This window comes from Passer montanus, unplaced genomic scaffold (genome assembly GCF_014805655.1).
Source record: "Passer montanus isolate IOZ18808 unplaced genomic scaffold, ASM1480565v1 scaffold11, whole genome shotgun sequence".
NCBI lineage: Eukaryota > Metazoa > Chordata > Aves > Passeriformes > Passeridae > Passer > Passer montanus.
The window spans coordinates 9,170,642-9,197,132 of record NW_024357613.1 but is presented as its reverse complement, the minus strand read 5'-3'; the positions used below and the strand labels follow the sequence as shown (position 1 = coordinate 9,197,132).

Sequence of the window (26,491 nt, the reverse complement as noted above, 5' to 3'; positions counted from 1 at the left end):
ATTTTCTAGATTTCCGTTACCTGCTGCTGCATTTTGCACACAAAAGGGAAAAACATGGTTGTGCCAAGTTCATTGGTTGATACAGCTGAATATTTTTGTTAATAATGACTACTCATCCTGCATCTGCACTTTATTACCATATGTTGTTATGCTCATCTCACATAAGATAAGCACACATGAGCCAGAATTATAGCTAATTTACAAGAAAAATAAACCAAATCAAATAATTTTCACCTCCCATGTGTGGTACAGGTTTATAACTTTCCTCGAATCAGAACCACAGGCTGCTGAGAAATAGCACTGTGCTTTAAAAAGAACCATAATGTTTCACCCTAGAGTTACAACATATGTTTGACACTGGCTTTTACACAAGAGGATGTGTTCTGTTTCTAGAAGTCTGCAGAAGGTTTGGGGATCTGTCTGGATGAAATGCACTGTACAAATATGCAGATATCACCAGTATGCTTCTGTCTTAGACAAATTTCTGGCAAAGTGGAACCTGTAAGAATTATTTAACTTTCCGTAATTAAAGCATTAAAATAATCATGTTTCACCATGACAAAATATTACTGGAAACAAAGGAAGGCATTAACAATTGTTTGCAATAGGCCTTTCAAAATAAAAGCTGTCTGTACCTCTGAAAGTGGTATTTTTTTCTTTCTTTTTAGTTCTGTTACATATTTCCTTTCATGAAGGTATATTGCAAAATAAACTGCTATTCTTCATTTTGCTCTAAAAATGTCTGCTTTGAGCTATTTAAGCTATTTTAATTACTCACTGTTTTATCAGTATAAATAAATTTTGCTCACTGACCCATATATTTCTTATCTAAGTGAACCAAGCTACTTCTCCCTGACCACTTAGTGCAAGTTAGCCAGGCTTTGTGAGCAGCATATAATGATATGCAAACTAAAACCATAACTATGTCAATTTAAGGTCAAAAAGGCCTATTTGTGGTTATTATGGAAATCAGTTTAAATGCGAGGTGCCTAAACAATGCGTCTTTGCGTACTGGCTCAGCAAAAAACCACAAACAACCTGCCAACATCTGCTTTTTGAAGTGTCAGATAACATTATTTCCAGGATGACATCAAGGGCCTTCATTGGCTATGCATAAGGTCAGTGAATATTAACTTCATTTACACTTGGCTGAGAATTGGCTGGTGCCAACAATAGGGGTTTAGATCCTCTGCTGAGCAGGGTTAAAAACTGACAGAAAGCTGCCATTGAGGAAGATGGATGATCGTACTGGCTGACCCTATTCCTCCCCAAGTGTCACAGCTTCGGCCTCTTTTCTATCTCCGCAACAAAAGACCCTCCCTGAGCTTCCCAGTGGCCTTCAGCTTTATTGGTGCTAACAGGCCCAGACATTTTCATCGATTGGATTCTCTACCTCTTAAACACAAGAGCTTGCCCTCCCTGGCTAGCCAAACCTTGGCACAGATGTCTTTTTTTGTAATTGCTTCTCTGCTGTCTGTTGGGAAGGATGCAATCGGACAGGCGAACATCATGTCAACACAGAAAATGCTTCACCATTTATCTCGGTTTCCCAATGGCATTTTAAGGAAAGTGATACTCTGTTTGCCTGGGGAGGGTGGGTGTTAACCCTTCAATGGTCCAGAGTGTCTATAAATACAGAAAAAGAAGTTGCTGTAATGTTCCTATAATAAAATTCTACTGTATTTGTCCTACACATAATTTACAAATTATCAATTTAGTTTTCCCAATCAAACTGTTAAAAATCTACATCTCTAAATGCACAGAATTCAATTTAGTGTTGTTACTGTGTATGCTTCTACATCAGATCCTCAAAGGCCTTTTCAGTCAAGTTCAAAGTATAAATTTAAGACTTGAATAGTTAATAATGCAAACATCTGTAGAATTTCCATTCTATTTCAATCTGAGGGCACAAACTCAAGAAAAATCACAAAAATACACTAGAAGCTTACATGGAACATATCCATTACATGAAATGAAAACAATTATTCTAACATCTGAATGACAAAATGACTGACGAAAGGATATAAAGGAGACAGAGCTGTAAAGAATGCTTTTGGGTTGAAGAAAAGCAAAACTGATGTTCCCTCATATTTTTTTTTCCAAACATCTGCTACTGGACATTTGCTGGCAAAAGAGTAATGAATTTGACAAGCCACTTGTTTGATCCAATACAGCAATTCCTGTCTTTCTGCATACACCATGGAAACACGCAGCCTCCTATCATAATTTATATATTTTCCCAGATTCTGGGCTGTGCTGCATGTGCTCTGTGCCAGACTGATTGTTCAAAGGCACCCTTAAAGGCACTACAGCCTGCCAGGGGACTGGCCTGCCACTGAGGTGCAATCAACAGGATTATAGCAACCCGTGTTCTGCCTAACAGATTTATAGCCAGAAGTGAAGGAGCATGGATTAAATGCTCCTATTAACACTCATGGCTCAAGTTACCTTGCAGGGAATGGGCACAATTCTCAGGACTAGTGATGTACTGATGGAAAAACAAATGGACAGGATCAAGCTGATCCTTTACACAGATAGGGGGTTTGTATGAAATATTATGGAATAATCCTCTCAAATATGAAGACAGAAATAAAAAATACAGGGGAGGTCACAAAGTTGGGGGGAAACAAATGCAATCCAACCTAGCAGTTCATCCTACAGGTGAATGGAAGTAACAGCCACCAAAACTACCTCTGTCATGACGTGTCATGGCAAGATGGATCAAATAATTTCAGCTCTCCAGTAACACTTTAGTTATAATTGAGGGAGGGGGTTGGAGAGTGTGTGTGTCTGGGTCAGAGGAGTCATCAAGTAAAAAGTCCAACATTTTCTGCTGATGGAGAAGGGAAAATGGCACCATTTTCAAACTAGCTGCTACAAAAAATAAAAAAATAAAAATAAGAAAAGGTTTACCTCAGTCATAAAAACAGTAGGAAAGCAAACCCAGTCATAATTCAGCCATAAAATAAAAAGATGTACTATGAAAAAAATATGCGTGAAAGTAGCTGAAGTGATTTTTGAAAATACTGCAATACATATATTTCTTGGAATGAGATGTTTATTGCATGCAGCCTACCGCAATATAAAATAATGCAATTGTGTGATTGTACACCAAGATTCATGATGACTTTTTTTTTTCACTACTGGAAGGGAATATTGTCACAGTAATGAGGAAAACACACATTTTTCATATTTGTAGTAATTCCTATTAAACAAACTGCTTTTAGCAAGGACTGCAAGACTGGGCCCTTGCTCTTTGTGTTAATAACAGATGGTTATGACATGGGGCCAATTCCTGTTTTTCTTACTTTCACAAGCAGTCCCAAGGGACTCATTATTTTTTATTTTTTTTTATGAATAAAGCAAGCAAGATTTTACCCAAGGGAAAATAAGCAGTTTTGCAACAGAAACATTTATGGTGCCCTTTTCCACTGGGTAAAAGCAGGGAGCTCTGCCTCATTGCAGGAATACCCTGCCAGCCCCAAAGAAGCATTAAGGAACCCCAGTAGCAGGTACTTGGAAGAAAGAGAGAAAGGAAACTGGCACACAAGTATGAAATTATAACAGCTCTCAACAGATTTCCCCAATATGCTTCAGAAACTGTTATCAGGGACAGAGATTGGCAAGGGATTCCCAGCAGCACGCTTCTTCCATCTGGAGTGGGTGGAACTGCAATGTCTCCCAAAGCTGAAAGTTATGGGGATTTTAAAGAAGACAAGACAGATCCAATTTTTAACCTACAGAGTCATGTAATAGAGCACAGGAGTTCTGCCCCCACGGATAATCACAGGAAAAGGGCTCCATTCACATGCTCTCCTTTTCAATCACCTTAATGAGCAGCCCTCTGTCTTAGGTAATAAATCCAAGTCAACCGTGATACATTTGGAAGCATACTCAAAAAATTGAGAAAAATTATGAGAAATAAGTATCTGTGAGGCAGGTGCTTATCATATGGTGATGATCAGACTGTTCACTTACACAGGAAAATGACACCTCCCTGAAAGTCTCTACAGCCCATAAAGCACCATACTCCGTTTCTTTAGCCAAGTACTACCACCTTGTACAAGCAGGTACCCACCACAAGAAGCAGGAGGAGTTCAGACACACAGGCTACTCAGCTTAGGGTAGGTGGAATTGGTATGTGACACACTAAGAGCTTGCTTACACCCTCCTTTAGAAGGAGGTGTGAAGGTGCCATAAGGGTGTCTCCATTTCACTGAATCTAAATACACTACTGATTCCAGGAGATGCACGCAACTGGTATCACTGCAGATATTTAAAACTCACTTCTGAAGAGATCATAGAAATAGTAAGATAGAAAGACCTCTTCCATCTCTGTATTTCAAAATAATATAAATTAGAGGTTGGGGATTTTCTTCTGCCCATAGAAAAAATTGCATTAGTATATATCCATTAGGTAAGTACACATAGCACTCCAAAAAGCAACATAAAAAATATTGCTTCAAGCTGAATGCTTATGCACCTCAATCACAAACAGCTAGAAACAGAACAGTGACCTTTTTTATCCATATTTACCACAGTTAACTGAACTTTTCTTAATTGGTGACCACAGTGCAGGAAAGTGAAGGCTTAACTTAAAAATCAAGTGTGTCTAGGATATCCTTGGAAGGATATTGTCCCTTCAGGAAGGACAGCCCAAGCTTTCTGTGTATGGGCAGCTGATCTGTAATGTTTCCATGTATTCAGATGACCTGAGCAGGTTGTTTGTGCATAGTCCCAGAATAATGTCCATCAATCAATGTCAACATTCTTCCAAGCTCCACTCTGACTGGCAACTGACAGTCAGTTATCTCCTGAATGTTAATTAATAATGAATACCCTTGTCACTGCTTAAACACACAAAACGTCTTTAAATGGCAGAATTATAAAAGTGAGGTTTGTTTTGTGAGAACAGGTATTGCATTTTCATTTAGTCCTTGTAATAAGAAGAGAAATAAAATCCCTTACTCAGATACTGCACATCATTTGTTCTATCAGCTTGTGCTTTATTTTCTAAAAACCATTCATCTCTACTTGTCATGGAATTTTCAATCTTATCTTCTTGGATACATGATTTTTTACAACAATAATACACAATACAATGACTGTAGCTCTAAATATGACAGAAAATCTTTAAGATAAAAGATCAAAAGTAGGTATGTCATTGTCTCCTCCTATGTCACATTTGCCCAGGGAAAAGAAAAACTGTTTTAAAAAGATGTCATTTCTCTCCCTTGTTTACCAGTATTATTCACTAGCAATTCCACTGACAAGACTTTTTTCAATAATAGGACAAGTAGAGACTTATTTTAACTGACAAACAAAAGCAGACAGACAAGCATATACACCATAAGGACAAAAAATTATGCCTTTTAATCAGAAAATTAGGTGATATGCAACTAATTATAAGTGGTAAGTAAAAAGAAGAGACAGAGATCACAGACTGAGAATTCTATTCCATCTGCACAAGGGGACATGATTTTCAACCCTGCTTATGATTTTAAGCACATGGCACTTTCACACTTCCCAGCATCAGACTGCAGATGAAATCTAGCTGAGATGTCCATAGGTGAGATAATTAGGTGACAATGTGAAGCTCTGGGATTTGCTAACAGTTAAAACAATATCCATTTCCTTTAGTTATCATTTGGAAGGACTTTATCACTACTCTTTTTTTCTAGTCAGTGCCAATAAAACTGACCACACTTTGAAAGATGTCCAGTTGTCTCTATAACAGACAAATGTGTTCTTGCGTAATCAGCGCAGAACAATGTCACAATTATATATACTCAGCAAATAATATAATTAACACTATTTTTCCTGAAGAGCTACTGATATGGAACAAACCTTTTCAATAAACTGAACAAACAAATAAAATGGAGAGTTATTTCATTTCTCTACTGTGCAAATAAATTGATCAAGAAAAAATACTATGACATTTTGAAACATGAGAAATCAAATATCTAAGATTCAATGCCTGATATCAGCTAAGAGGGTGTATCATGGGTCTGATCCAAGACAATAAAATCAAGTAAGAATACCCTCTTTTTGAAAGTATTCCAGTCACATCCCAAAACTACCTCTATGTAGAAATTAAAAACAAAATACCAAATCTTATATTTAAAAAAAAATCTGTTCCATACAATCTTTTTCTTTCTAGTTACATTTTCTTATGTGATGTTTTAAGACTTCAAACAGAACTACCAGAAACAAGGGAAAATATCAATACATCTCCATTTGCTTCAACATACAAACACATCACTCTTATAAGTAAAAAAATCAGTAGAACTTTTTCTCCATTTCTGCCATTCACCTAATAAATACATACATATACACACAATTCAAATAATTAATCAAAACAAAATCATGTCAACATTTGGAAACACTAGAGCACAAACAGTAAAGTTTAGATGATTTATATTTTATATGCATGTCTGTTTTATATATATATATTCATATAAATATATGAAGAAGAAAACTTATAACCTAAGGCATTGGAATCTGTCACTCTGTATGAATGGTTTTAACTGCTACACTATGAGAACAAGTTTCAGCAGTAGCTAATAAACCTTCTAACAGTGACTGCATGTTGGTTAAGAGACATGCCCTATTTGAAGCAAGAGATGCAAGCTCAAGTTCTCCTCAGCAAGAAAAATAATTGACCTAAGCTTGGATAACATGAGTTGAGTGAGATCATGTAAATATGGCCAGTGATCACAGCCACATGTTGCCCACTCAGACCATGTCCCACAGACAAATTTTTGAACATGCAATTTGTTCCAGCATTAACACAGCTGAGCTGTTTGGCACACAAACTGCCAAACTTTTAGGAGTACAATAAACTTCACTTACAAAGCCTCAATTGCCAACATTCTCTAAGAATTTTCATGGTAGCTAAGCAAGGGTTCCAATATTTTATATTAGAGATTTAATGAGTTTCTCAACACCAACGATATCCCTCTGTGGACACAAATTGATTGATTCAAATAGGCACCACACACACTTTCATTAAATCTATAATTTTTTCTCAAAATCTAACCATATAATAATTTCAATAATTTAGTGTACAAAAACAAAACAAACAAAAAAAAACAACAGGTGGTACACACAGGAAGTTAAAAAAATATTATGTTTATTAGCCACAATTAACATCAGCTCATAAACTGAGAAACTGAGGGATTTGGAGGGTTGGAGGTCTCACGCCATTTTAACTTTTGAGGTCAAGTGGATCAGGTCATTAATACAAGCTCCATAGAACTCCTGAGTTTTGTTTTGATGGCCCATCACAAGTGGATGAAGGATGTCCTGCCCTCTCCTACAAATGGGTTTAGACTTCCATAGGAAAATATCCAGGTGTACACTATGTTATAAGACTGGAAAGAAAGTATATACATGGTCATTTGAGAAAAATTAGCTCCAGCAACTCTCAGGGGACACTCGCAGTTTAGTCCCATTATGAGGACACATGCAGTGAGACAAAGAAAGGGAATGTACAGCAGGTCACATGCATATAGCCACATGAGGCCACCACTTCAGTCACCTGCCAGAAGACTTCCAAATGCCACTTGACCCCCCACACGAGTTTAATCCACTGTGTTCCATCCACTGCAAAATGAACACCAGTCATCTACACTCCATGATACATCATATTCACTACATGCAAGGCAAGAATAATAACAAGTTATAGCCACTAATTATGCTAGAGATTATATATCTCATCAGTGGGAGATGTATAATCAGTGGAATTTTAGGGTCCTCTTCACTTCTCTGTATACATTTATAGCAGCACAATATTGCAATTCTTAAAATTCTAATAAAGCATTCAATTAAATATATTTCATCAACATAGAAGTTTCAAGTTTAAGTATATGCTTACACTTACCTAAAACTTTAGCACTTTCCTCAGTAGAAAAATATCAACATATGATGTTACTCTAATTAAGTTAATAGGATTCTTTCCATTAAGTTCTGGGGATGGTGCCTCAGCCTGCAATTCTACAGATAGTTTCCTGCATTAGGCATTACCTCCTTAAAATACTTATAACTTCTTTAGTGGAAAGTAGAAACCTCATTTTTACACTTTCTTAGTATGTTTATTTATGGTAGTACATAATATCAGAAATTTTTTTGCTAAAAAAAAAATAGCAGCAGCCAGCCTGCTGTATTCTCACTCCAGCCTTTCTAAAGCCTTAGTGTCCTTCCCAACTGCAACAAGAAATAATTTTTGCATTTATGTATACTAAATACATTGCAAAATATTAACAGTAATTATGTTTCTCAATCATGTACCTCCCTCTTTTTCCCATCAATGGCACGCATTTGAGGTATGCACTGATATCAGATGATATCAACAATTAGAGTTTTACTGGAAAAATGCTTGGTACTATTATTGCAGGAAAGCCATGTCTTGCCAAGAGACACATGTAACTAATCCAAATCATAAAAATTAAGAGCTTGAAGTATCAAATTACCCTGGGTAAAAAAACCCTGATGTTTGTTACAGATCTGAGCAACTTTATCCTCCTTAAGACAAGCAGCGGGGCCACCCAGCTAAATAAAAATGTGCAGACACATGCCCTGACAGGATCTAAACTCAAGAAATACAGTATTTGAGCCCAATTCTTCTTACACACAAGTTTCATACTTGGTTGCCTTTGCTACCCTGAATTAGACTTATAAATTAGCTTGATATTAAGCAAAATTTTCCAGAGAGCATATACATTCAAAGAGATAAGTTTTCCTAAATGGAAAATCTCTTCTTAATGAAGAGAAATAGAAGGAAAAAAGTGTTAAATATTTAACAGACACTCTCTTTTTTGTTGGTGTGTTTTGTTTATTAGGGAGATTGTGAAGTCAGAAACAGTCATTAATGGAAAAGTATACAAGAATACTTTCACCAGAGCCACCAGGCACACATTGCTGATGTGTCTGAGAGCAAGAAATGAAACATGAGATTACCACAGTTTCTGCTGTGAACTGTTAACTGGATACTATTTACTTTCACATATAACATATATTTTTCATTATTATTAGGGACAAGAGAGCTCACTGTGACAGACAGCAGCAGCACAAAGATTAGGAAGTGCACAGGAATAAAGGCTTCTCTAAATAAGGAGAAGCGTATTCATAAAAATGTCTTAAATGCTACGGCTGCTGTTTGCACAATAATGCTATGTTATAGAAGAAATTAGATACACCATTCTGTAAAGAGAGGTTGCTTTCTATGAAATTAAAGACAGGTAATGCCAACCTAAATGGTGAGCCTGCCCTTTTTTGGTTCTCTTTGATGCCACAACATTCTGTGAAGGACTATAATGGAAATCATCTACATATTTTTCCTGTCAAGTGCTGGGCTTTTAATAAGTTCCCTGAATATACTTTTCTAATTCTTTGAAAAGGAAACTCCTACAAACTGTTTTACTCTCAATTTGGTTCCAGTCTTAAGTTTTTTAATAAAAGTAATATTTATAGTACCTCTAGGAGACGCAAAAACAATACAATTAAGTTATATACATATAACTTATATAACTTACTATAAAACTTCAAACTATCCATTTTGACTTTAAAGATATGAATTTGAACATGTTTTATTTGTTTTCAATCTAAAAAGTGTCAATCTACACAGTTCATTGTGATAAATTGTGTACAACTTATCGTCTTTAATAACTAAATTATCATTGCAGACAGAGCTTGCACAGTACAGGGCAAACCACCTGGGAAGTCAAGAAGCAAGAATTAACTTTTACCCTATAGTTCAAGTAATAATAAGCATATTAACTGAAAACCTACACTAAAACTATCTCCACAGTTTCCCAAGTGAAAACAGAAAGATTTTCTTCAGGATTTAATAGTGTTTAATATATAGGAATTGTTGCTGAGGAGCAAATATTTTCACAATAACAGAGGAAGTTTGGGATGCATCAAAATTCAAAACCTCAAGTAGTTAACCAAACATTTTGCCCACATAATTTCCTTTTTTTTCAGATTCAGTACCAAACATAGATCTCACCATATGCTTGTCACACTTCCTAAATAAAAACCTCCAATTCAGCCCTCTACTTAAGTTTCCTTATTTTCAAAGAAAAATTTATACTTTGAACTGCAGCTTTCTTGTACAACTTTCAACAGCATTTCACCATAGAGATAATAGATGTTTTACAGATATATGAAGTAGATTAGATAAGTAGTTATTAACATGCTCTTCTATTTTCTGTGATCTGTTCTTCCATTAATTGATCCCTACTTGCAGCTTCTCTGTAACCTACTCACTCTTTTTTCAGTTCCTGAAACCTTGTTTTCTGGATGGGTTTTGTTTCACTTTTTCTTAAAAAGCTAATAGTCATATTTAGTGGAATGCATGCACCATTGTGATACTCCTAATGAGGAGTATCACAATGGTGCAATGACCTCTCCCATTTGTACTCAGAAATGAAAGAATACTTAGATTTATTTTTGGTGGCTAATTCTGAGAGGTTAATAGCAACCCTGAACAAAACAAACAAACAAACAAAAAAACAAAAAAAAAAAAAAAAAACCACCAAAAAAAACAAACCAAAAAACCCTCTCAAAATTTCCGAGTAAGCAGCTTCTTTTTCATATAGAAAAATTTGTTTATACTTAGAAACATAGCAAACTTAGAAAATGATAGCAAAGCCATTAGACACCTACTGCACCCTTCACAAAAGATTTCTGGGCAGGAAAGTTTGTTTCAGAAGCAAAACATATGGTTTTGGGCAACAGACTTGACAGGATGAGATTCCATTTCTAAATACCAACTAAAGCTTCATTTAGAACAAACAGCAGATACACTTTACGGCTAAGGAGTTAATGGCCCAGCTGTTGAGCAACCATAGCTAATTCAGTAGTGGCATCACAGACCCGTAAAACAGACAGTTTTAGTGCTTCCCCTGTAACTAAAGGAGATATTACTAAAATTCTCTTAGATTTCATTGCTGGTTTTGTTTTCATTTCAAAATCTGTGCACAGCAGCGGATCTGATCAAAAAAACATCCAAACAACAACCACGCAGCAAATTCAGGTGAAGAAATACATATTCAACCTCAAGTAAACCTTAAGTAAAAATGCAAAACTAAAATTAATTCCTGGAGACAGCTGAAGCTGGGAAGAGGGGCAGGCCAGAGGGCAAAGGGAAAGAGGCTGGAGGGAGAAAGAGCTCTACATTGAACTGCACTACCCAACAATCCCACTTCTAGGATCTGGGCTCCTACTCGCCCATTTGCATGTGCAATTTCACCTTTTTCAGCTCTTCTGGAGCAAAACTACTAGTTTATTGGGAACTAAATCTGTCAGTAGCTCTGCAGTTAATTCATTTCAGGGATCACTCTGACGGCATTATCAATGAAAACTAGATGGTTTTGATTGCCTTCAGTACTTATCACTTTGACTTCTCATCATTTTACTTCTCTCATCTCTTTGTCACATTTGGGAGAGGATGCTGTATCACCAAAACTATGACAGCCTATAATCAGACTTATCAAACTAATTGAGATACTTCAGGCAAAGCAACACTACAAAAAATCAATTGTATCTTAGGGCCAAAAAACAACACAGAAGAGACCTGAAACAGATTTTATGAAGCATGAAGGCATCAGCTTGTTTCAGCGAATGGCTAGCCCTGACCAGTGAGAACACCAGCCATTTTGTGTTACTTCATTTGGAAAAAAATTTCAAAGAGGTCAAGTTTAACAGTGGACATAGCTCCTTTCCCTTTATATTCCCTGCACTTTCACATCCAGAAAACCGAGGAACATGAACAAAGTAGGTCAAAGAAATCCAAATTACTTAGAGAGACAAATGAATTTGTAAAAATCGTCCTCTTTATGAACACTAGACTGTTTTGAAAGGAAGATATAGCAAAAAAATATATCTTTGTATCACACCTCCCTGACAAGAAGGGAAGTCAGAAAACTACAGGGTGAATGATAGCCAAAACATTCAACTTTCTACAAATTCCAAAGGTACCTCTCTATTAAAGCTCTCTATTTCATGCTAGAAACACCTTAAGTAATTCTTGACCCTCTAACGAAAAGGTCTTACTTTCACTTTAAAATATCTAGTTTATTTTCCTGAACCTTGCTAGGATCCTTTGCAAAGATACCTACCTTTTAAACTTTTTTTTTTATTAATAGTTAATATTCAGCTGTATGTGGTGCCTGATATCAGATCCCACTGGCCTTTCTTTAAAAACGAACAGAAAAGTTATTTAATATGTTAGGGAATAAAAAGAGAAGGAGATAGACGCTCTGCTGTTGAACTTCTACAGGCTTCTGAGAAAATGACAAGACTCAGTGACACAGAGATACCCTCATTCTCTGCTCAGGTTCAATTAGCTGAAACTAATTACATTCTCTTCCCTAGAGTAATTTTGGAAGCAAGTGGAAGAAAGGTAACTCTTCTTCAAAAGAGGAAACATTTAAAGATCTGATGACATAAATGCCATTGAAAAGTTTTCTACCATTTTCCACATCTTCACAAAGAAAAAAATTTTCAAGTTGAAAATGTGAAAATGTGGGAATGTCAGCACAGGTTACTTAGGTTGCAGGTCACCACATCTTCTGTGACACACTCCCTGAGCTGAACTCTACGCCCAATTCACAATATGAGCAACCTGGGCTTTTGGGAAGCATAGTAATATTTGTTTTAATTACAACTTATTCACATTCCCATCTTAATTCATTGCCCTCTATTAATAAATGTGTGGCATATAAGCTCCTAAAGGGAGAAACATTAAAAAAGAAAACACACAATAAAGAAAAAAAAAAAAAAACAAACAAAAAACCCCACAACCACACATACTTTACCACAAATATGCTGCACATAAGGCAAATTCAGTTTCTGGATCTGTTATCATGTAATATCTCACAAAGTGAAGAGAGAAAATGTTTGTCCCAAGGAGAAAAAAGAGAAGGAACAGATGCAGTTTGCTCTTTGGCACAGTGTATAGCACTTGACAAAGTTTGGAAAGAAAACCCTGTAGCTCCCTTTTTACCTCACCAAGACAAAATGTGCAAATAGCTATAATCCCCTCCTCATTTGGAGGCCAATAAAACAACTGTTAATGCATACAGTATTATAATGCATTTAACAGTAAAATGCACTCATTTGGCTTTCCCTAGGAATTTGATTTTTTGGACTTGGTGCCCAGTGATCTATGTAATTTCTCAGTTCAGTAACATTAAGAGAAGCTTCATACCTTCTGAAATATCACTCTACTGCTCTGATTGAATAAATTTAATTCTCTCCCTCTCCACCCCCAACTAACATAAAACAGATGGAAAATACATTATAGTAGAAGCTCTCATAGAATTATTTTCACCTTCAAATATCAATCACTGATCACAATGTATTCCTTTACATGCATAACATATCAAATGAACTCCACTGCGAGAAAAGTCCAAGTTAGACCTATTGGGAGTCCACCACAGTCACCGAGAAGTCCATTGGGTTTTTGTGGTTGGGGTTTTTTTTGGTTGGTTGGATGGGGACTGTTGGACCATTTTTTGGTTGGTTGGATGTGGATTTTTTTCCACACCAGATGCAATACATAGTGTTAGAAGAACTGAATATGTCTAAGTACCTTTCTGGTACTGCTGCTACATACCCTTCAAGATAATCCTTTGAAATGTACGATTTCCACACCTAAGTCTAGTTCTACAAACTATCAGACCTAGGAAAACACTAAGAAAAGAGTCTCCTTGTACATAAACAAAACAATCTGAAGCTGAAAGTTCAGAGGCTCACCTAGTTTCCTTATGTTTGTTTCACACAGCTTTAAGATTTTGCTTTAAATTGCATTTGTGAGCTCTCTGAAATTTGGGTCTCTTACATACGCTTTACACTGAGGTCTCAAGTATTCTTTGGCACTCGTATAGTGAGAAGTAATCAGTGTACATCCAAAAGGAAAAAAAAATTAACTCAGTTTGAATCACCAAGCAATGAAGAGGGAACACAGGGGACCTTATTTTCCAGGTTATGTGTTTCACCACTCATGATTGTTTTCTTTCTTTTATTTATTTGCACTACGAGTTACTTACATTCATTAAAAAAAGAAGATAAATAAATGCATACAGTGCATTTATTTATAAATAAATCAAAATTCAATTGTTTTAGTATCTGAACTCAATAAATTACACAAACAGGAGAGGAGATGTATGCAAAAGAAACACATTATTCAATCACAGACAGCCAATCAAGCTAGCGTAACACAAATGAAAATCCCTGCTGAGTTACAGGCTGAAGAGACATTTGGAACTACAACATGGTCATCTACTCCTACCTTTGCTGCAAAACAGTCAGCTAAGGTATTATTCTGTATCTTTAAAAGACAATCCTACTGTGCTAATTCAGCAGAGCTTTAGCAAGTGTGAGAGAAGAATCACAGACATCTGCCCGTCTTGACAGAGCACAATACTTTCTGCCCTGAGTAGTCCCAAAGAAGTAACACAGCATGCCAGGTACAAAGTATTTGCAGAAGTGAGCCCTCAGACAGGGCTACAAAAGCTCTGGGTTAAGGAAGCACACACCAACTTGCTTCCACTTGATCTGTTACACAGCTTGACAGTAACAGATAGCCAGCTACATTAGTGTCAATGTACAGATAAGTTTCTCTCAATATCTGTCACAAAAAACAGGCACAGTATCAGTGTGCCAGCTGCATTATCGGTCACTACATAGTTGATCATACTTAATAACATCCTTGAGCCCAGACAGGACATGCAGACAGCAATTACAAGCGTGTGCCACCGTCACCCAGATCGTTCTGACTTGGAGCTGCCGACTCTGCGCGCACTCGACGAGTGCCTGCCCACCACCACCTTTTCCCTCTCAAACACATTAGCTTGCCTCAATATGGGGCCAGAGTTTGTTTTGAAACTCTTAACAGGATCACTGAAAGAAAAGAGGAAAAATACCATAAATGATCCTCTGGACTGCTTCCAGAGTACCGTGTTCTCCTAGAGATTGCTTTGGAAGCAAGCCAAAAATGGGAAATGTTCTTGCAAATGAGCACACCACCAGGCTCAAGTACAAGTTATCATTTAATTCTTTTGTCAACATCAGCACAGTTAGAAATTAAGAACCCTGTTCAATAAAAGGTTACTTGAATTCCAGTCACCAAACATCAGTTTCTTCTTTATCCATCCCTGCCATGCTCACTCAGCTCATGTCACCCACCCCCTTCCTAACATACACTGGGGTTTTTATTGGATATTTTTTCTCCCTTATTTAAAGTCAAATAAAATTAATATATTAATTACATCAATGATAACTAGGTCTGTAATCAAGAGCAAGTTAACTAAAAAAAGGAAAAAAAATCAGTCGCTCAGAAAAAAAATCTAAAACCTCAACACAGACTTCTATGGGACACAGAACTTAATATTTTTAACAGACCTCTAATACAGTCTACTGAACAGTTTTTCCAGGGCAGTTTTTCACATTACAATTACTCCTAATGAGATCACCCTCTGCAGTGTTTAAGACTTCATCCTTTCCCAACAGAACAATGAAAGATTTGTGTGCAGCTACAAAGACCTCAGATCAACTCCACACCACCTTCTACTGAATTTCCTCATAGAAACTCATCAAAACAGAAGTGTGTTTTTTTCATGTGGACAAACTATTAATAAAGCGACTCATTTATTTTTTTTTTTAGGCTGTCCCTAATCCTCTACAGTTTTTGAAGTCCTCATCAGACTGAGGAACTTCAGTGAGTGCTGCCAGCTTTGTTTTTGTGACTATGTAAATTTCTCCTCTTCATAAATTTGTGGGATTTTTTTCCTCTTTTTCACTTACCATATTTCTCACCAATAAATGTCTGCCTATCTTGCAATAAACATATGGTGATACAGAACTCCTTGTGTTATCTTATCATAAAAATTACAGACCTTGTATTAACTGTACATGAAAATACAGGTCTCCAAACAAACTGCAGATTCTCTTGTTCTTACTGGAAGCAAAGACAATAAAATATTCTTTCTCATGCTATGCAGAAATGTCTTATGCCTGTAGCCCCAGTAACAGCAAGGCTAAGGGCAAGAATAATTCTAAGAACATGGTTAACTGAATTAGTCTTGGATCAGGAAGTACAACTCAGTAGTCTCTGATCTGCTAGTATTTTAAAATAATCACAGTGATTCAACTGCAAGCCAAAAATTTAGAGTTAGTTTTGTGAAAAGAAATTATAGAAAGGCTATCATACTTTATTCTGAAAATTTGATAGTCCATTTGAAATATATGTCTTGCATTTAGTTTGTACACACTTGACACAAACCCCTAACTCAGTCTTGATTTTGTATCTTCCCATTACTAACCACACCCATTTTATTTATTACATGCATTTTAACTTCCTTATAATTATGTCAGGGATCATGTGGAAGAACAAACTATTTACCTACTCATACCTGACATTATTGCTACAATGTTCTGTGATAGGTATGATTTATTCAGCCTTACCAAAAGGTACAAGAAACACATTAATCAGTTCATAACTTTAGTCCTGAACCTATCTTTATACTTACGACTTCAATGTTTTTCTTTAAAGTTAAAACTGCATTGTGCAACCACTGATTTTCAGAATCAGCCTGACTGATTTAGATTAACCAGTGTGAACTTCACAGATTAAGGATCTGAAAACTTTAAAAGCAGACTGATGATGCATTTCTCTTATAGAAAAGTGTGCGGGGAAAAAACAAAAAAAAAACCAGAAAAATCTGGTAGAACATGACCTACAATTTACAGCAAACTGTGTTTACTTACGTTCACAGGTGTCTCCTTTCTGCTGGTATCCTGCTTTGCAGATACATTTTCCAATAGGCACTAACCATTCTCCCTCCGCGCTACAGTGCATCTTCGGCGCGTTCTCCGCCTCCTCCTCCGCGCTGCTGACACAAGTTCCTCGCACTTCAACTAAAGAGGAAAACTCTGAGCCAGTCACTGTGTCAGGAAAAATAGCTAAGTTCTCAATGATGGACCAGCACTTCTTGTAGTAGACTTTGACAGAGACCAAAGCAATGCAGGCCCCTACGTCCTGAAACGCAAGATAGAATCCTTTTTTGGACAAAGGTCCAATTTCTCTCACCTCTGTGTTAAGTTTCATTTTTCTCTCCCCAAGATCACCCTGGGTAAAACTTTCATCTGCTGCAATAGTGTCTATTTTTACATATTGGTTTTCTCGGATATTCCTGCCAGTGTCGTAGTCTGTTTCATAATAATACAAGTTAAAAGTTTCTTTACAAGTCCCCAGAACTCCAGGAAGACTGTTACAATCCCTCAGAGTGAATTTCAGTTCTACAAAAATCCTTTGTGCATTGCTTTTTGCAATCCAGTTAGTCCGAAGCCAGTTGTTTTGGTTTGATTCCATCACCTGGCATACCTGGTATGTTCGTATAGGAGTGTAGTTTTCATCCAGTCCACTAATTTCTTCCCACTAAAACGATAACAAACAGTTAGTAATAAACAAGAAGTATGTCACCAGTTGTAACTACTGAGTATTTAAAAAAGCTTCACACAACTCACATTTTCCTTCTTTTTAACAGTAAGTTGTTAAAAATACTGTTAAGCATCTAAATTAATAAAACATATATTAATGCAGGAGTAGGCTCTCTCTCCCTTTATGTTTTTCCCACCTACAACTTCTAAAAATCATTGTCATTTCATGGACACAGTTAAAAATGGACAGCTTCAGAAAAGGCTGTTTAGCTTACCAGGTTCTGAATTCACCCTGAACTCACACATATTTCTTTAATGTCACAATGGAGTAAGCAAAGACCAAAAGGAGGGAGGCAGCTTCTCTTTCAAAGAAACCCAATGTCAGTGAAGTCTTAGAAACTGAAATTGCGTAGCATTAGAGTATATAAAACTTGTGCATATAAAGCTTCCAATGAAACTTGCAGTTGTATAGGAAGCATGGGATCAGGTCCTGAAACTCATGAGTCAGATGATTCCTACCCTTATGTAATCGAAATGGAATAGAGAGAGGGCAAGAGAAAATTGACAGAATTAAAAATCTGAAAGAAAGGAAACACTTTAGTTGTCTCCCTTTCTTTCAGTGTACCTTCCGTTTTATTTACAAACTGAAAAGATAAGTAGGAGCTCCTCCTCACCTCACCTTTTGTCCAGTGGCTGCACCCCTATTAGAAAAGGCAAACGTCATTTAGCTGGAAGTTCAAATGAACCATGAGACTACATACAGAATTAAAAACAACCTGTATGACTGAAAGCTCTCTGGTTCAAAGCCTGAGTTTTGTTGATGATCTCTCTTTAGGCTACCAACTGTGTAACGAGCTGGTAAGCCTTTAACAATCCCTGAGTCTTTAACAGCCTTTGGTAGCGTGGGAATTTGCACCTCCAGCAATGGCAAACCTTCCATTGAATTCAACCAGGCAGATCTGCCCAGGTGTAACCAAAATATTCCTCGTCTCTCACCTTTTTTCACATTTCTTGTAACAATTCAGTGCCTGCAGAAACTGCAGCTGTAGTAAATTAGAGGAGGGGGGTGAGCTATCGTCACCCCAGGATACAGGCAACCAAGACTTCTCTGGATGGCACTCAGCCCTCTGGCCCTGTGTCAATAATGCACTTAAGTTCATGCTTAAGATCAGTGACTGTACTTATGAGCTTAATAGCAAGCACATGCTTAAGTGCTTTGTGGGACTCGTATAGTCGGCACCTCTGCAGGATAGAGCATCCACTGACATTCCTCATGCCGGCAGCCAAGCATGGAAGGCATTGGCTTCCCAGATCAGGAGCCACACAGTGTACATTACTCTGCAAGCCTATTTGACAGCAAATGAGACCATTTCAATGTTATTGTCTGTTTCAGGAAAAAACAGATGTGGCTGAATTGATGCTAGAAGTTATCACCACAAAATACATCACAGCTCCAGATGCTGAAATGCACAGAAGTTGTAAATATCAAAGCACATTTCAAGGACCTACAGTTAATATAGATGAGATATATACAGTATTATATATTATATGCATATGGTATTAAATGATTGAAATAGATGATTAAATGCTTCTGGAGTTAACTGAAGTGATTGCGTATGGAACAATATTAACCACTGAACAAAACAATGTCTATCTTCATAACAGATTTATTAGAGCTGAATGAGTAATTTTTTTCACCTCTATAAGAGCTAGAAAAAACAAGAAAAAGAAAAAGAAAGAAAGGGGCCCTGGCCTAAGAGGGTTTTGGCTATACCATGATCATAAAAATAAATCGCCCCATAAAAAAAGAAAAACCATCAAGATGACAAAAAAGGCATAAAGCCTAAAATTTTGCCATAATGCTATGTCCTTTGGGGTTTCTTTGAGATGGTTTGGGGTTTTTTTTTTGTTTTATATTTTATAATGTGTAAGCATTCTTCCCTTAAGACACCAAGCCAGATTCTGCAAGAAGACATTCAATAAGACAACGCATTCCATCTTTGACATGAAAGTGACTCGCATGCACCCATAACAGAATCTGTCTCCTTGAGTTTTGATGTGGATTGCTCCACCAAAACAAATCATCATTCCTCCTCAAAAAAACCCACAAACTGAAACAAACAAAAAAAAAGCAACAAACAAATACATTTTACAAAATCAACCCACTCTTCATAATACAACACAAATGAGTTCTCTCAGAGTCAAAATCCTACTACACAAGACTAGCTAACATGGAAGAGATTCCTATGGACAATCAAGGAAAATAATACAATTCACACAAGAAGCACTACTTTTTTTGATCCCTAGAATTAAGCACTGGAACTATTTTTCCATATTTTACCAAGGCAAAAAAGTTAGGGAAATGTGATTTATGATGCAATTATGTAATGAGTGTCTGCAATGAAAAAAAAAATATATCAATACTTAAAGATGTTTTCACCTATGGCAGGTGAGGTCACCACCACTCATTGAAGTTTTCTCATAGTGAACAATTCACAGAAAGAAAACTCCACTTTTCTTTGTCCTGCTGCAAAATATGGTGCTATACATGCAAATCTGTTTGAATATGCCCTGTTCTATTGGTTTCAATTTATGGTATTTTAACTTCTTAGTTATCTTAACAGCATTAAATGTAGCATTTGCAGTTGAATGAGGCATTTAACGAGTGTCTGACTGATATATTCTCTACTGTGATTATGCACTAGTTTCTCACAAAATCGTCTGTGTTCATTCCCATGAAGTCTTTATTGCATAGTAAATAATTCAGTAATTAAAATTAGAAAAACATTTATTTTCAAAATTATTTTATTAAAATTGTACTTTTATGCTAATTTACAGTCAACTTTTCCTGAACACTTTCACACATGCAAACCTAGCCATTAGTATTGATTCACTTTTAATTTGTGATTGAAATTCACTTCTGCCTCTGAAACTCACTTTTCACTATTGAATTGGACTCTACTTTCATCTTTAGGTATGATGATGTGTAACATGTGTTGACAGATCTTTCATTATCTACAGGTTAGCCTAATATAAGTGTCATCAAGCTAATCTTCCAAACACCTCTGGTAAAGGCTTCAGTCAGGGCAAAACGCTAATGCTGAGGTTATTGGCCATCATACACATTGAGCCCGCATTATATTCCCTCTCAAGTCCTTAGATTAGTTTCCAGTTTATGCTTGTATTGATACTACAATCTTGCTTTTAAAGAAAGACACTTCCACATTTTCATTCTTCTTATTTAAAGGATTTGTTACACTTTTATATCCCTACTCACACTTCACGCTCTTCTGGCTCCAGATTTCTTAATGAACTGAAGATTAAGGGACTGATCCCCCAAGTTCTTGTTCGTGCAAGGCGTCACAATAGATTCAGCAAGGCTGTATCCATGAGCAAGAACTGTCCATGTAATTTATGATTTGTCAGACTAAGCTCATGTAGGACTGAGTTAAGATAGGACAATATATCCATTATATTTTTCTGAAAATGTTCTTCCTTAAGGCTTGAGGAAGAAGAGGTTTTATAACTTTAATTCAGACTGAAAACAGCATTTCCCAACTTTACATATATAATAAATAAGACAATAACACTGATGTTTCTGAACATCTCATTTTTATAGTGGTGCAATTTACAATGGTACATTTCACAGAATGCCATAAGATTAATTTGTACGCAAGCTGGAGGTGGCCTTAACCACATAATTCGTGCCTAGTTCCAGATATCAAGCTCCTCAAGGCTTGGGCATGTTTCAAGTTTGGAATGTCATTTTAAACACATCTGCAGTATAAATGTTTTTATTTTAGAGCACTTCAATCTGTGCTATTCAATTACAAAGAAAACATCGTAAACAAATTTATGATCACCCATTCTACAGAAAATGAAAAACATATTTTTAGAAAGTTTCCACACAGAAGCAGATCTGTTGTTTCTAAGGGAAGAAAAAAAGTGATTTAAAATACTGTGTTATAAATATACGGTGTAATCCTTTGTATAGCGCAAAGAAATACACTACAAAGCACAAAAGTAACAAAAGTTTCCAAGGAGCCACTTGCTTTTAACTGGCTTGTACATTTGTACACTGTAACCTGAGGTTTCATTCTAAAAAATGAAGAAGCCATTAACACTTGGTATGATTACTGAGAGAAATATGAGGGGGAACTAGTTTAAAGCAGGTCTTTCAACTGCTTCGATAAACTGACTACTCATCTTTAGGAATTAAGTTTTGCCTGCAGTACTTACCCCATTGGGAGGAGAGGAAATCCATTCCAACTCTGTCTGTTGTGCTTTAGAGTCCAGCAGTATTACTAAAAAAAAGGAAAAAAAATTTCACAGCTTGTTAAACATAACAAGGGGGGATTTCAAACTAAGGAACAAAATATGAATTTTAAAAAGTGATAGAATTAACATAAATTTTGTGCAGATTGATAATTCTTCATATTGTTAAAAAAATTATCTGCAACCACAACTATTTATTTGTAAACAAACAAATTATGTACCATTTACATACAAGCAGATACACATATCTGCTTATATGTGAGAAAAAATACATAAATCCTTACAATTTCATTGCTTAAAATAAAATGAGGGATTTTTAGTGCTCTGAAGTGCTATTAATCAGTCATTAAGATATATGCTCCCTCCCTCTCCTTTTTCATAAGGACATTTTCCATATGCTGGTCATTACAATCAGCTTAAAGCACACAGGCATTTCAACATATTTCCAAACTGATTTTTACAGGACTGGTCTATACCTCACCGAGAGTCACTTTGAAAAAGCAATGATCTTCTCTGAGTGTCAAAGTGAAAAATATTTTCACAAGTATTTTTATTTCACAAGGAAAAGCAATAATTCTGCAAATAAATGATAACCAGGAGTACAGAAAATAAAAGACTCTGCAATTATCTCGCATACACAAAATCAGACTAATTTGCTTTATGGTAATAGCTTCCTAAAATCTTCACATCATGATGACATTTATATACAGAAGGACATCAGTTCTAGCAGCACCACAATTATTTTCAGCTAAATGTAACCCTACCTCCAAAAGTGGTTTATCACAGCCTAATAAACCAGCTCTTTAGTTGCATTTCTAATTTGAACCTATTCCATATACCTTTAGCTATAAGGTTATTTATAACCTCATACACAGCATTTCTGTACTGTCTAAGATATTTAGATGTGTGACTTAAGGCTGTAACTTGAAGCAACTTTTGTAGGTCTAACAAAACAGTATTAATTCTAGCTTTGGCCCTTTCTCCAAGGAGAATTTAACACAAAATTTCAATGAATTACTAAAAAGATGCCTAAAAAATCATACCGTAATACATGAAATATTAGCTGAACACAAAACGGTAGCTTCCAGGGCTGTATTTCAGTAATGAAGTGGAACTACTCATTAAGGAAGTTTGATGGTCTCCGTCTAGAAAGATTACCTGCTTATGTCATTAAGGTTGGATTCAAGGGGCTTTACTTTGTAACACTTTCTATAGAAAAGCAGGTGGTGTATGCGGCGGCTTGTTAAACAAGAACATTTATAATGGTCCTGGAAAAAAAAGGTACCACCAAAAATTTAACCGTTTCAGCACCAGCACACTACGACTGCAATTCATTATACTTTTTATTTGGCAGTAATTCTCTATCACGTAGCAACGGGTGAGCACATCACAGAAAGAAAATATAACAAGCAAACAAAACAAACAAAAAGAAAACCCACAAAGAAACAAACAAAAAAAAACCCAACACAGAAACCCCTGCTCTGCAAACACCCCTTGTAAAGAAATCCTAGCGTTCCTTCTGGCATCCAAAGTTACCGGGGAAGAGCTTTCCAAGCCAGCGGCTGCTGCCCTGCTCCCTGCGCTGGGAGACCCGTGGCTGTCACGGCTCGTTCAGCAACGCGGGGAAGTGATGCGGGGGACGGCGCCGCGCCCCGCGCCCCCCGCCGGCAGCCGCAGGGGGTCCGCAGCCTCCCGCGCCGGGAGCGCACCGGGAGCGCACAGGGCTCCAGCGCGTTCCCTCCGCGGGGGAGCTGCGCAGCGCTCCGCGGCGCGGCGGAGAGCGAAAGGAGGCGGAGAGGCGGCGGGCGAAGCGCGGGGGCGCGGCCGCGGGCATTGGGCTCAGCGGGGCTCCGCGCAGGCGGGGAGCAGGGGCCTCTCGCCTCCGCGGGGAGCCGCAGTCGCGCTCCGGGCGCTGCGCGGAGCTGCGCGCAGGCGGCCGCGCCCCCGCGCCGAAGAACGGGGCTCGGCGGCCGAGCCGCGGCCGCCCCCGCCACACCCCCGAGAGCCGCGGTTTTGGGAGGAAGCGCCCGGGACAGCGGCCCCAGGACGGAGCCCCGAGCTGTCGCAGACACGGAGCGAAGGGATAGCCCGCTCCCCGTGTCCGCGCTGGACCCGAGGGTCCTGCCGCTGGCAGAGGCTCCGCAGGTAACGCGGCCACTTTCGCACTTAGAGAGACAGACGGACCCTGCCCCGTTCCTCCCCAGCATCTCATCGAGGCTTCTACTGAGCTACAGAAAGGAAACTCGGGAAACTTTTTAGCCTTTTACCCCTCCCAACCCTTTTCCGTACCCAGCGGGGAGGGGTAGGAAACCACACGGGGCTGCTGCCGCCACCGGCCCTTCGGCGGGGCCGGAGGTGAAGCTGTAAAGTTACTTTTTTGTTGTTGTTGTTTTGGTTTTTTTTAAACTCGCTCTTTCTTCCGCCAGAGTTTTCTGCGCTTGCAGCAGGTAGCCGCTATCAATCCCTGTCTGCCGCTCGCCCCCTCCTGACCCTCCTCTGGCTAGGTGATTTTCCCCGAACATACAGACACTATACGCGCACACTCATAGGTATAGATGCATACATAACCACCCACACACGTACAACACAGAAAAAACCGGGACAGGCTACCAGCGGGAAGCGCCGGCACAGCTCCGATCAGGGAGCAAGCCGTAGGGCAGAGCGGGGCAGGCAGTCCGCACCCTGCCCGCCCGACTGCCCGGCCCTCCTCCTCTCCCCACCCCACGGCTACTGCTTAGTGTTCCCCCCGGGAGGGTTTCTGTGCTTTACAGCCCCTCCAAATAAACTTTCAAAATGCTGCTACGGGAAAGCTCCTTCTTATTTCCCTCTCTAATCTCGCCATGGACTTCGTCTTTTAAGGGCAGAGTACATTTTAATTGAGGCATTTTTTTAGAGCTCCAAATGATATTTTAATGCATGCTAGAGGTTTGATGGAAAATACTGACGCATCCAGCTGAGGCGGGGGGGAACCCCAAACGCATACATATGCAGAGGCACCGAAAATGCCCTGCCTCCCCCTTCCCAAGTCATGTCGTGTGTGTCTTCGTCCCCCCCGAAGATGGAGACGGACCTTCGCCTTTGGCTGTCAAACGCGAGCAGGGCGCTCCTTTAAATAATTTCGGATTTTCTCAGCGTGAATAAAGAGATTCCCAGATGGGCTTTGTGAATTGATTTTAAACACCTCCATCAGCCTCTGATACAAAACTGACTGATTTGCCTCCGTGCGCGGGGGAAACAAACATGCGGGGTGCGCCTTACACAGATACCAGTATTGGACTGACGAGAAGGGGGAAGCTCCGTGGTGCTACGCAGATGGTGTAAAAACCCTAAACCTCTCTCCAGCGATGCCGGGGGACAGCACACACATTGCAGGCACACGACGCTGGGCCGTACGTATCCTCTAAATACACGTCCAGCCTGCACGGCTGGGACGTGCCAAACTGCGCCCCGATGCTCCTTCCCGCGGTCTGTGCCCGGCCCCGCTGGGCCGGAGCGCTGCAGGCCCCCGGCGGGGAGCGCCCCGCAGCCCCAGCCCCGCGCCGTGCCTTGCCTCCCACCGAGCGTCCCGAGCCCTAAAACTCGGCCCCCAGCCCCTGCCCAGGGAGCAGCGAGGTAACCCGCCCTCCCTGCACCTCCTCGGGAGGATCAGGGCTGCCACGGGAGAGCGACGCTCCCCGGCACGGATACCCGGGCCGGGGGCTCTCCCAGCCCCATTCCTCCTCATCACGTGCGAATGCCTCGCAAACCTCATTCCTGGGAGCACAGGCAGTTGTCCCGGTCCCTCATACAGACACACGCACAGCCCCCAGTGAATGCCATGCTTTTTCCTCCCTCCCACCCCAACTAAAAAGTCTTTTTTTTTTAATTTTTTTTTTATTTTTCTTGAGAGGGGGGCTGATAAGCAGCTGGCAGGGGCAGGAAGGTCCCCTACTTAAGCCACCAAACAGACTTCGTGGGCAAAAGCAATAAATAAGCTCAAACTTTTTGTTTTCCGCATCACCTTACCTTCTTTTGCAGCCTGTGCCTCCCCCGTGTGTGCAAAGCGGAACAGCCAGACGGAGCACAAAATAATCCAAGAAGGGAGCCTACTTTGGAAAGCCATGGTGCAGGAGCGGGGTGATTTTATATTTCTAGCTCTCTATTCCTAGACACTGCCACTGCCGCCGCTTGGTGGGTGCTAGAGGACGGTGGAGAATTTGCTGTGCTAGTCTGTGGCTCGGCGGTCCCTCCCTCCAGGCTGCCTTTCTCTTTCGCCTCCTTCTCCTCCGCCTCCGCGCCGCTGCCCGGCTCCCGCACCGGGCCGGCCGCCCGCCAGCCCCGACTGCAGCCCGGCCGCCCGCGCCGCGCGCCGATAATATCAATGAGGGCAAGGGGGCGGGGCCTCGGCCGTGGGGCGGCCCGTCCCTCAATGTGACTGACAGCACCTGCTGACCAATCGACAACCGCTATCGGCGGCCGGCGGGCCGAGCCGCCCCCTGAGTCGCCGTGGCCAGGAGGGCGGGGCCGGCGGCGCTGGCCAATGAGCGCGCGGCGGTGTCGGGTGTCTGCCGGTGCCGGGGAGCCGCGGGCTGCGCGCAGGGCGCAGCGCGGGACGGAGGGGCTGAGGGGCTGAGCCGCGAGCGGGCGCCGGGCCCGGGCGGCTCCCGGCGCGTCCCGCACGCCCGGGGTGACTGCCCCGATCGTCCTGCGAGCGAGGGGATGCCGTGCATCCCTCCCCCTGGGTTCCCTGTGGTCTCCCCGTGGGGTAGCGAGAGAGAGGGGTCCCGGCCAG

The 26,491-nt window shown here is 39.7% G+C and overlaps 1 protein-coding gene across 5 annotated transcripts in view; it reads right to left on the bottom strand.

Moving 5' to 3' along the window:
- EPHA7 (EPH receptor A7) overlaps window positions 1–26,044 on the bottom strand; it is a 166,162-nt gene extending 140,118 nt beyond the window's left edge. For all 5 annotated transcript variants that reach the window (XM_039727442.1, XM_039727479.1, XM_039727448.1 and 2 more), the window contains exons 1-3: window positions 25,726–26,044; window positions 21,685–21,749; window positions 16,774–17,443 (exon numbers count right to left, since the gene is read on the bottom strand). In XM_039727442.1, coding sequence (XP_039583376.1) covers window positions 16,774–17,443; window positions 21,685–21,749; window positions 25,726–25,822 — 832 coding nt within the window. In that variant the 5' untranslated portion in view covers window positions 25,823–26,044. The remainder of the gene's footprint in view (window positions 1–16,773; window positions 17,444–21,684; window positions 21,750–25,725) is intronic.
- Between the last annotated feature and the right edge of the window lie 447 nt (window positions 26,045–26,491).